Here is a 12,976-nt window from a genome sequence, read left to right as displayed (position 1 = left end):
CATATTAATAACAGACACATCTGTGATAAAAACAAACAGCACATCAAGTTTATTAGCTAGTGGTCTGCACATATAGCAATTAAAAAGATATAAAACAAAGAGGGAGAGTTAAATCCATTTCTTTGTATATCCAAATTAAGATAGTTCTTGTAAATTATACAGTAACTTTCACATGTAATTATATATTAAAAACAATAATAAAGGGACCATACATAATCTCATAATAGAGTACATACCTGAATGTATGGGCTTGACTTTAATTTTCACATGTACAGACCACTAGTTAATTTGAACTAATGATGTGCGTTTTGTTTATCACAGATGTGTCTGTTATTTATATGTTGGTGTACATCCATGTATGCTTTCACTATAAATCTGTCCATTATTTTTTTCCTTCTGCACACAATGTTCAGCAAGCTGTGGAATAACACAGTTGTCTAGTATCCTTAAGTTACAGTTTTAGATAATATTTTTGAGCATATGTTCTTAAGTATTTCAAGGTTTGTTCTTTTTGCATAAATATATGTAATCCTGTGTGTGTTTGTGTGTGTGTGAGTTTCTGTATTGTGGTTTTAGATCATTGCTGACTCCTGATGCAGGTGCTTATTGTCAAGTCTGAGTCCATCTTCTGAATTTCACCATCTTTTGAGGATTTGTTGTATATAGACCTATGGTCTTTATTATAATAAACTTTGTTTTATTAGTTCTTACTCCAGGGTTCCCCTATTCATTTTTATTGGTCCACCCCTACTTCTTTGTCCTTTGGCATTCCTTCCATAGGGGACCTCTTATTTATATTTACCAACAATTAGGTTGGCTAGAATGACAGAGAGGCAAAGTGGTTGATGGGGACAAATAGACTGGTAATAACTTGAACTGAAAAGGTTGCATCTTAGAACTCGTGATAGAAAGTTGTTACAGAAATAATTCTTGACTTAGGTTTGATTTTGTATTTTCTTACTTTTATTTCAATTTCAAGTATATGGTAAATATGAGGACACTTTTTCACCATATATTTAATGCAAAGTGTGTTTGATATTTTGGAAATTTGCATAGAAGTGAAAAGTACTCCGTATGTCAGGGGAATAAAGTTAGTTAAAAAAAAAATTCAAAGAAAACACACACTCGAGAGTCAGGAAGGGGGGCGGGGGAACGGCTGTGGCAGACGTCCCAGGCAGCAGGTGGCTCTTGGTGCACAGTGCAGATATGTACATGTTTACCACTGCTTTCAGGAACCAGCAGTTGCCTGCTCCCTGTGCTCTTAACATGACAGGCCATTTCTGATTTTGAAAATGGCCACATGGGAGGCCTCACTCCTGGGGCCAAAGGGCGCAAAGGAGACCACATGCCAGCAGGAGGTTCTTCAACTTCTGGGGGTGGCCATTATGAGACAGAGCCCCCCCCCCCCCCCCCCCCCCAGTCATATGACTATTTTGGTGAGAAGAACTTTCCTGCCTTATTGATTTGGACAAACCCACAGAGTGGGACCATATTCTGGAGTGTCTCTTGGAACCCCCCTATTTATTTAATACATTTATAACCCGCTTATCCAGCCATCTTAGGTGGGGTACAATAAAGCACTCATAAAAATAGATAAAAACGTATCATAAAAACATACAGTCAATGCCCCAGAAACACCTGAAAACCCTCCCCTCAGACAGATGCTTTACAAAACAACCAGGCTTTCGACTGCTTTTTAAACTGAGACACAGAAGAGAGTTGGCACATGGCTGAAGGAAAAGAATTCCACAAAGAAGGGCCAGCTACAGCAAAAACTTCAGTTTGAATGTCCTCTAAACAAACTTGATGAAATGAAGGGACAGCCAGCAAATTCAAATCTTGAGATCGCAACACTCTGGGAGGACAGTAAGACCCAGATGCACAAAGGTCCCCTTAAAGAATCACTCTGTATTTCAACCATGGTAAAAATTACCAGTTTGAAAATACAGCGTAATTCCCAAATTGAATCATATGCAAATGAGCTGCTCACAAAAGCGGTGAACAGCTCATTTGCATATGATTTGATTTGAGAATCACTCTGTATTTTCAAACTGATAATTTTTACCAAGGTAGCTCAGGTACAGAAAGCACTTACTCAGGTTTATACATCTGAAGAGGCAACTGGAAATACAGGGGGGCAGCAGGAGTCATTAATGCCTACAGGAACTGGTTTGTTGCAGGCTACATCGTTTGAGCCCAAAAAGAACCTGGTTTGTATCATGACAAATATGGGAAAGACAGTGTCTGGCCTTTGGAAGACTTGAGTTTAAGCATCAAACATTATTTACGAAGGCTAAGCATCGCTGACTGGACCGGGTAGTGTGCCTGTTTGGAAGCACCATCAGTTGCTAACATTTTGCGTTCTTTCAGTTGTCTGTGCAGAAAAGCTTCTATGCCATAGCGTTGTTGGTTATGTCTGAAAGCCATCAGTCTCTTCAAGTTCTCATGCTCCTTAGTCAATTGCCCTCCCGGACCTGTCAGAAAACTACTTCCTATGGTTTCATTCTTTCCCTTGTGGCTGTGTAAGAAACAACATTTCTTCTCTTTCAGCAAGTGCTGCAAGCATTTAAATTGATCATTGTAGGGAAACTCAAATGAATCAGCTTCACAAGGTACTCTCCCACACGATTTTAGCTGAGTAAGTGGCCTCTGATAGAGTCCTCTAGGGGTACAAGATTCTAGATTGGCTATATCTTGTCCCTGCTGAGGTGGTTGAGAGGTATCAGTGGTTTCCCAAGGTGGACACTTTGGATATGGCTGTGACTAAGAAGACTGAGATGCATGAAAAGAAAATGGAACAGCAATTTAAGCTAACTGTCTCCACTAAAGCAGATTTGCAGGCCGCAATATATGGGTCTATGTGACTAGAGCCATGTTATGCTGGTTTCAGTAGCTGCCAGAGTCCTCAGAGGTGACCCTGTTGGAATCGGGAGTGGCCATTCTGGCAGATGTCCTCTTTGATTTGGTACAAATAACTTCCCATGCTGCAATCTCAGTTGTGGTGGCCCAAAGATGGCTTTGGCTGTGCCACTGGGTGACAGACGCAGCCTCCAGGAAGTGTTTGAGTCAACTTCCCTTCAAGGGTCATCTGCATTTTGAGAAGGACCTGGAAAATGGTCATCCTCTCCAAAAAGGGTCCTAGTGTGCCTCCTCAGCCAAGCCCCATTATTTATTTTATTTTTATTTTATTTTCTGTATTTATATCCCACATTTTCCCACCTCTTTGCAGGCTCAATGTGGCTTACAAATACTGTAGTGGCGATCGCCATTTCCAGAATAAGAAATAATGTTCAAATCAGAGTATGTAGAGTACACAGTAAATTAGAATAAAATTGGTAATCAATACATTTCAGGGGAGGAGGCTGGTTTTTGACCTGATAAGGCATGTCAAGCCCCACTAGAACCTTGAAACTGGTGTCCTTTTGTGGTCCTATGAGGTCAAGAGATTCTAGGACCCTCCAGTTCTTCCGGAGATGCCAAAGGTATACAGTGAGGGTGCACCCAGACTCCTTGCTTGCTTGCTTGGACAGGGGTCAGGCTGGCCCTTTTCAGCCACGAGTGGACCCATGTCACATCAGATCAGTGGGTCCTCAAAGTGATCAGTTAGGGCTACTCTGTAGAGTTAGTTCGTGCAGTCCATGATGCCTTCCTAATCTCTGACTTGGCTGCCTTGGTCACTCCATACTGCTAGATCTGGGCACGGTGGCATGACTACTGCCTTCAGAGCGGGGAAAGGTTGCTACTTCATTTATTTTGTGGTCCAAAAGAAAGGATGAGGATATTATGATCCATTATTGCCTCTCTCCATCCAGGTGAGTTTATTACTTCCCTGCATCATTCAGAGGCTTACCAGTATGTTCCCATCAGGGTGGGTCACAAGTGTTTCCTGCATTTTTGTGTTCTGGGTTGTCTTATTATTTTCGGGCCCTTCTGTTTGGTGAGACGAGAGCCCACCCCATTGCACCTTTTTCAAGGTGATGATGATGGTTTTGGCAGTACATTTGCACTGTCAGGGTATTCAAGTCCATGCCTACCTGGACAATTGACTTGTCCATGCCAACTCAGAAGTAGACTCCAGAGCTTCAGATTGGTCCCAAAAACCACGATATGCAGATCTTGTTCAGCTCCAGGTGGAGTCCCTCTTCCCAGGATTTACGGGTTGCTCAGAAAAGGTTTGGTGAAAATGGAGGATCTGGATTATGGTTTAGCCCTTAAGAGAGGTGCCTAGCAAGAAGGCAATTCTCTCCCACTGTCATCATCACCTTTCTCAAAGCTTGAAAGTCATTTACTTCCTTGGCTTACTTCCAGGTCTGGAAAGTTTTTGAGGAATGGTGTCACTACTACTCCCTCTTGCCATGGAAAGCTCAGATCCTGGAGGTGCTCAGATTTCTGCAGGAGGGGTTTGGTGCTGAACTCTCTCAAGAGTTCAGCTGGTGGTTCTTTTCTGCTATAAGGGCAAGCAGCTTATAGAGACATTGCACAGTTTCTGAAAGGGGTTGCTCATCTGTGTCCTCCTGTTAGATTGTCTCTTCCCACTTGGGATTGGAATCTGCTAGTAACATGTTTTTGAGACCCCACATTGAGTCCCTGAGGACTGCTTTGCTCAAGGATCAAACCTTTGAAGACAGTCTTTCTGGTAGCAATTGCTTCAGTCAGAAGAGTGTTGATGCTTCAGACTCTAACCTGACAGGACCCGTATCTCTTCTCATTGGAGGACTCTGTATCCATCTGCACTGTCCCTTCTTTCCTCCCGAAGGTGATTTTTCCTTTCCATTTGAATCAGGCGGTCTGCTTACCCTCCTTTTTGTATCGGGGTGCAAACTCGACAGCCAGGAGATTCCACAAACTAGATGTCCACAGAGTTCTGCTTCAGTACTTGCAGGAGACGAATGCATTTAGTCTCTCTGATGATATGTTCATTCTTTCCCCATGGCTTTTGAAAGGGTCAGGCAATGTCAAAGGTTTCCATTGTACATTGGATAAAGACCGTCATTGAGACCAACTATATTTTCAGGAGTAAACTCGTGCTCAGGTGACTTTTTGGGTGGAGGCCTGAGTGGATTCACCAGAGCGTATCTATAGAGTGGTGACCTGGTTATTGCATCATTCTTTTGTAAAGCATTGCAAAGTGGATGTGCTGGCCAAAGTCCAATTGGAATTTGGAACAGTGTTGTCAGGTGAACTTGTCTTCCCCACCCAGTGAATTTCTGCTTGGGTATATCTCATTTGTACAGGACAGTGCAGCCGGACACTAAGGAAGGTGAAATTTAGTCATATCTGCTGCACAATCCTGTTACCTGCCCTGAAAAACATTGCTTCTCTGCTCATCTGTAGTGGTGTTCTTAAAAAAAGAAGTTATTTTTCATTGAATTTGATTATGACTGCAATGATTTGATGGGGCATGGGTGTGGTATATGGGACCTTCCACTGCTTGTGTTGGAGTTTTCCACTGAACCCCAGCCCTTATACTGGTGATGTCACTGGAAAAAGTCAGTTTCCCTGCCTCCATCTGCTAGTAGGGGATACAACCTAGTCATACAGGATGGTGCAGCAAGACTAAAGGAAAGGAGATAAACAGGTATGACTAAATTTCACCTTATTTGGGTTAGGTCAGGTAATCATACTTCCATGCTTTTACTGATCTCTATTTTTTACTGTCCAAGCCTGGATATAATTGATGTAAGGTGGAACTATTATACTTATATGAGTTGGTTGACCTCAGCTCAATTCCTTTTGCATCTGCTTTTCTGTTGGATAGTATCACTTATGTACAAACATGAGTATCATATATGACAAAATCTGCAAATTAAGAATGCATAGGATGTTGTTTTTGTAAATTAAATCAATTCTTTGCCTTTTCTCTGTGGAAAATGATATAAGTGCTGGATTGTCCTGGATTTTTGTAAATTAAAATAATGATTACGTTTATTCAAAAAAATGAAGATCTTGAGTAATCGATCAGAGATATCACTTCTGGGGCCTTAGTGATACATTCTTTAATATATTGCTTTAACATTTACTTATATAACTAAATTTTTTTTATTTGCAGTTTCTTTATTCCCGGGGATCATTAATTGATCTTCTCATCAAGTCCAACGTTAGCCGCTATGCAGAGTTCAAAAATGTTACCAGGATTCTTACCTTTCAGAATGGAAAAGTGGAACAGGTAGTACTGAAACTATTTTACAGAAATTGAATTTTTAAATTGTACTTCCCATGCTTTACTATCATATTTATTTTTGTTACATTTGTATCCCGCGCTTTCCCACTCATGGCAGGCTCTATGCGGCGGGCAGTGGAGGGTTAAGTGACTTGCCCAGAGTCACAAGGAGCTGCCTGTGCAGGGAATCGAACTCAGTTCCTCAGTTCCCCAGGACCAAAGCCCACCACCCTAACCACTAGGCCACTCCTAGTGATAGGGCCCTGTTTACTAAGTTACACTATAGGCGTACTAAGTTTTTAGGTAAAATTAGCACGCGCTGATAAACACACCCATTACATTCCTATGGGTGTCTCTATCGTGCGTGCTAATTTTTAGCGTGTCCTAAAATGTTAGTGTGCCTACAGCACGGCTTAGTAAACAGGGCCCATAGTTTGATATTTTTCTATTTGCTTTGATTTCCAAATAAGGTAGCATTTTCAGTCAAAGTACTCTTACTGTGCAATGGAAATGTCTTTTCAGACAAGTAGTGGCAGCATTACTCTTTTTTGATATTTGTCTGATATTGAGGATATTAGATTAAATTTGCAGATCTATTTTTGTTGAACAGTAATTAGAAATGAAAAATAGTGAGTAAGACCTGAAAGACATAGCATGGACATAAATGTGTGCAACCCCAAATACCTTGTTTCCACAGTGTCTTTTATCATGAGAGGGGCACTTAAAACTGGCAATGGGAATTTAAATTGATATTAATGTATCAATTCATAGGTTTAAACCATGAGTTGTTTTTCTGGCCAGAGTTCTTCTGACTGGTCATACCTGAATACAGTTAAATCATATTTTGCATATTAAATGTTTAAAGAATTGAGACATTAAGAAAAGATTTTTTTATCTGAGAGGATAGCTGCTTGGGAAAATTTGCTTCAAATATTTAGGCTGCTAGTTATGTTATGCGATATATTGACTTCTTCAAGCAAAAGTTCAACCCTTAGCAGTTTTCAACATACAGATTGTAATATCAATGATATAATAATAATAACATGGATTCCTAGTCTATAATAATTACTGGCAGCATGAAATTATTGACAACGTTTTGTTTGATTATTTTCAAGTTATTGAAAATAAACAAAACCTTTATGCAACTTCAAAATCCAGACAGATACCTAGAACATAACACCCCAGACATTACTGTAATTGAAAAGATCATTGGTTTATTGATCTAGCTGTTCTGAAAGACAGTAATATGGAAGGTAAAGAATTGAAAAAAGTCACAAAACACTGAGATTTGCAAGTAGAAATTGCTCAAATTTGGAAAAAAAGAATCGATAGTAATACTAATTGTCATTGGGGCACTAGGTGCAATACCATGATGACTCAGAAGAACTTGCTAAGCTTTGTCATTAAAGGCGGTATATCAAGACCAAATAAATAATAAAGCATACACACACAGACATGCCATGCTGCTGTCATTACATCTTTCTTATTTCTAGCGACTTCATCTCAGAACTGAGGAATACATTTCCAGACTTGCCATGTTATGGAGCAGAGCAATTCTCCATAACTACAGACAGCAGCACTATTGGTACCTCATACATTGTTAGGTGCTACTTTCTTGATTCCCAAGATCTTGGGTAAGACTCAAATCATGATGAAGGTAACTGGCCAACATTGCCTGTACAGAAGAAGAGTGGGAAATGGACCAATGACTCCAGGAGAATGGGAGTTAAATTTAAAGAACCACTTTATTGAATGACTCAATGGGAGACTAATGGAGCACTTTCAATTTTTCTATTGATACAACTACGATGTTCTATCAGTCTTGTTTTTATTGCTCTAACGGTCTTTCCAATGTATAGCTTGAGGCACGGGCATTGTATAATATAAATAACGCATGCAGTATTGCAATCTGAAGTATGACGTAAATGGAAGGTCTGAAGGGTTGTGGGATGCAAAAATACAGACGTATCCATAGAGTGTTTGCATACACTACATTTACCACAGGGACGGTGACCATAATGAATTAGAGGTTCTCTCCTTTCTGGCAAGCAGGATGGTATAAGATGTTCTTTAAGATTTCTATTTCTTGAATAGGCCACAACTAAATTTTTGTCTTTAAAACAGTCTAAATTATCTAAAATATGCCAATTCCGTCTTATTGATCTCTGTATATCTTTTGCCAAATGGGAATACCGTAAAGTGCATACAATGTCTGGTTTTTCTCTGTGCGTGGTGGATTGTAGTAGAGCAGACCTATCTTTTGAGAGAGCTTTAGTATATCCGTCCTTGATACATTTTTCAGGATAACAAAGAAAGAAAAAGAATTTCTACAAGTCAAGCATCCAGTCATTCCTACTATTTACATGTTGCCTAAAATCCATAAGTCTTTAGAGAATCCACCGGGTAGGCCCATTGTATCAGGGAATGGATCTGTTCTAGAACCATTATCAATATTTGTAGACTTCTTCCTTCGACCCTTTGTCCCTCAGATTCCCTCGTATGTTCGTGATAGTACTGACATGATTAATATACTAGAAAATTATGAAGGTACTTTGACAGACACAATTATGGCCACGTTGGATATTGAATCACTGTACACGAATATACCTCAGATAGAAGCATTACAAATTATAGAATCAACTCTCCTTAAAAGAACTACTCACAAAAGGATTCCAAATCACCTCATTCTAACATGTGCAACTTTAGCACTTACCAAAAATTATTTTTCATTTCAGAATACTTTTTATCAACAAGTTAAAGGGACTGCCATGGGGTCCTCCATGGCTCCCGATTTGGCCAATCTGTATGTAGGAGACTTTGAAAAACAACATCTCACTGCATGTCGCTTCTCAGAACATATTAAAATATATAAAAGATATATCGATGACATCTTCATCCTGTGGCAAGGGAGTATAGAATCTTTGCAACAATTCTACACTTGGCTCAACTCACGAGACCCTAATCTCAAATTCAAAATGGAGTATAATGAAGGACAAGTCCACTTCTTAGATCTCAATATCTCAAAAGGCACATATTTTTTTCAGACATCCGTTTACAGGAAACCCACCGATAGAAATGTCTTTTTGCACTACACTAGTTATCATAACCCATCTTTGAAGCAAAACCTACCACTCAGCCAATTTTTGAGATTACGCAGGATTTGCTCAAGTTTTGAAGACTTCAACACGCAGGCAGAACAATTAAGCAAAAGATTCTCCAATAGGGGTTATCCTGAAAAATGTATCAAGGACGGATATACTAAAGCTCTCTCAAAAGATAGGTCTGCTCTACTACAATCCACCACGCACAGAGAAAAACCAGACATTGTATGCACTTTACGGTATTCCCATTTGGCAAAAGATATACAGAGATCAATAAGACGGAATTGGCATATTTTAGATAATTTAGACTGTTTTAAAGACAAAAATTTAGTTGTGGCCTATTCAAGAAATAGAAATCTTAAAGAACATCTTATACCATCCTGCTTGCCAGAAAGGAGAGAACCTCTAATTCATTATGGTCACCGTCCCTGTGGTAAATGTAGTGTATGCAAACACTCTATGGATACGTCTGTATTTTTGCATCCCACAACCCTTCAGACCTTCCATTTACGTCATACTTCAGATTGCAATACTGCATGCGTTATTTATATTATACAATGCCCGTGCCTCAAGCTATACATTGGAAAGACCGTTAGAGCAATAAAAACAAGACTGATAGAACATCGTAGTTGTATCAATAGAAAAATTGAAAGTGCTCCATTAGTCTCCCATTGAGTCATTCAATAAAGTGGTTCTTTAAATTTAACTCCCATTCTCCTGGAGTCATTGGTCCATTTCCCACTCTTCTTCAACATTGCCTGTGACACACTATTTGTGAAATGTGGTAATGTAAGGTTTTATTGCTAGCCTTCAATGCCTATTTAACTTGCTCTCCTTTGAATTTAGCAGATCTTCTTTTTCCTTATACTCTGCTTGTACACTTAGATCCTGTCAGCCTAACCTTTAACTATATGGCATGATGTCACTGAGGAATCTGCATTTTGTTATTTAGGACATTCCCTTTAGAATCTCTGTCCGCTCCCTTCCCCCCCCCCCCCCCCCAAAAAAAAAAAAACAAAAAAAAAAACAACATACAGAAATCTCCTTCAAGGGTTTTAAGAAAGCTGTAAAAACTTGGCTATTCACTCTTACTTATAATACATATCTATCTCTGGTTGCCTATTATCAGCTACAGTACCCTGCTCCTTTTCCCCTTTCCTCACCCACTGATGGGCAGATGTTCTTTTTCCTGATTCTTTCCTTCTCTCCTTACATAGCTTTCTCTTTTCTTCTGTTTTTACCTACTTTGTTTATTTTTAACATATAGCACTTTGCTGTGCTTTGCTATTAAAGGCGGTATGTGGAAACCAAATGAATAGTAAAACATGCACATATGCCATGCTGCTGTCATTACATCTTTCTTATATTTAGTGTCTTAATTTCAGAATTGAGGAATCCATTTCCAGACTTGCCATGTTGTGAACTAGGGTACCTCTGTGTTACTAAGAATGACTTGACACAATTATTCAAATACACAGTCATTTGACTAGCCTTCCACTGAAAGTCCCTGCAGTTGATAAGTGCTTCAATAAAAGAGTTAAATTGTTACAGTTACATACATTGAACTCTCTGAACAGTTTGAATCTGAGTTCCTATAATTTTAATTGTAATTTGCCTTGCTGTAATACCACTTCAGTACCCCACGAAAAGTGGCCGTTGAAACAACTTTACAGCCAGAGAGAATTCTGTGTGCTTAAGTCGCTGAAAAAGTTAAATCCCAACCTGCTTTATGTTCATAGACATTCTGAAATGTATAAGCAAAGATCAATGTGGTGTGTGACCTGGATTTAGGAGAACGTTCTTGCTTTATATTTGTTTTTGTACAGGACATGAGAAAATAAATGTGTTTTCAACACAGTTAAAATGATAACTTTATCAATTTAGGAAATACATTGTGAACTTCCTTTCAAAAGTAAGAAATGTTGGTGTTTTCTAGGTACCTTGTTCCAGGGCAGATGTCTTTGCCAGCAAACAACTCACGATGGTAGAAAAGAGAATGTTAATGAAATTTCTTACTTTTTGTCTGGATTATGAGCAGAAGGCTGAAGAATACCAAGGTACAGAATTTGTTTTCTCTTTCAATATTATGTACTTTGTGTGTATATTTCTAATACTAGAGGGTGTGTTGCTTCCACAGTTACCTTTATGATGTGATTCAAACAGAAGCCTTGTCAGATATATCTTTTGTGCATATGGTTCTTTTCTTGGTGTCCGTGTGTTGAAGCAGTAGAGCCGGACATTTTTGTTTTAACTTAGATTTTTCTCCCCTTTTATTAGTCTGCAAATTATATACAGTGATAGTTGTGGTTATTTTCTATTATTCTGTGCTTAACATATATAATTTTCTATTTTTTTGTATGTTCATACATGATGCTAATGATGACATCCACTGTTTAGGTTGCGTACAAACCTATTGAAATATCAGTATTTTATACTTTAGTTTACTGCAGTGTGTACCATTTATTTACAATTGAATCCTAATCACGAGTATTGAGTGTGTATTCTCTGGGATAATATGTTTGATTGTACAAGAAACTATAGCATGTGTGTAAAAAGAAAAAAAGTTGAAAAGTGCACACTTACAGTGTAAAAAAATGGCATGTTTCCCCTTCTTCATTTGTAAACTTGTGTATGTCTGTGTGGAGAACTTGGGAAGAAATAGGTAATTGTGTCTGACTTGACTTAATCTGCGAGTCCATCTGTACTACCTAGACTAGACTACGAAGACTATATCTGGAATTTGTCCCATATTTTTCTTCTAGTACACTCCTCTTCCTACACCTCCTTATCCATTCTAGTGCATCCCTCTTCTTTCCTCCCTTTTACTCTCCCATTAAAAATAATACGCTAACCCCAGTACACACCCATCTCCCATTCCCTACCTCTGCCATCCTCCTTTCTTGCCCATCTCACCTATCCTCATCTTACGATCACTTTCAATTTTACTATATTACATCTACATGCATTTTATATTACTTAGTTTAATCTGTATTACTATTTAAACGACCTCCTCTTTACTTACTGTATCACAGCTGCATCCATGTTATGCTACTGTGTTTAAACTGTAGGATTTGTAAGCCACATTGAACCTGCTAAAGAGTGGGAAAGCGCGGGGTATAAATGTTACAAATAAGTACAAATAAATAAATTACTGTGGGGTTGGGTATGGCTCTATGAGGCACGTGTGTCATTGGTATCATGTATGTCTGTCTTGAGAGTATAGATGTGTGGGTTCCATATTCCTAGAAAGGAACTTCAAAGGGAGACTCCAGCATGAAACTGCTGAATTAGAACTTTAAAAAAAAACCAAAAAAACTTGACACCCTTACCCTAGTCCTGAGTGGATCCATAGCACACTACAGGTGTGAATGGATGTAGTTACTCTGAGATCATCTTGTTTTTGTTCTCTCTCACCCACCACAGCTGTCAGTAAACTGACCTATGGAGGAGTAGCCTAGTGGTTAGTGCAGTGGACTTTCATCCTGGGGAACTGAGTTCACGATTCCCACTGCAGCTCCTTGTGACTCTGGGCAAGCCACTTAACCCTCCATTGCCCCTGGTACAAAATAAGTACCTGAATATATGTAAACCGCTTTGAATGTAGTTGCAAAAACTCAGAAAGGCGGTATATCAAGTCCCATTTCCCTTCCCTTCTATCTTTCCCTTTCCACACCCTGCCCTGTATATTCCAATACTTTCTCTTTACTCTGTATCC

At 39.1% G+C, this 12,976-nt stretch overlaps 1 protein-coding gene across 2 annotated transcripts in view; it reads left to right on the top strand.

Moving 5' to 3' along the window:
- CHM (CHM Rab escort protein) overlaps positions 1-12,976 on the top strand; it is a 243,774-nt gene that overhangs the window by 85,260 nt on the left and 145,538 nt on the right. For both annotated transcript variants that reach the window (XM_030209030.1, XM_030209031.1), the window contains exons 6-7: positions 6,050-6,166; positions 11,198-11,318. In XM_030209030.1, coding sequence (XP_030064890.1) covers positions 6,050-6,166; positions 11,198-11,318 — 238 coding nt within the window. The remainder of the gene's footprint in view (positions 1-6,049; positions 6,167-11,197; positions 11,319-12,976) is intronic.

The sequence above is a fragment of the Microcaecilia unicolor genome, chromosome 7, assembly GCF_901765095.1.
Source record: "Microcaecilia unicolor chromosome 7, aMicUni1.1, whole genome shotgun sequence".
NCBI classification, from domain to species: domain Eukaryota; kingdom Metazoa; phylum Chordata; class Amphibia; order Gymnophiona; family Siphonopidae; genus Microcaecilia; species Microcaecilia unicolor.
This window is presented reverse-complemented; position numbering and strand designations above follow the sequence as displayed.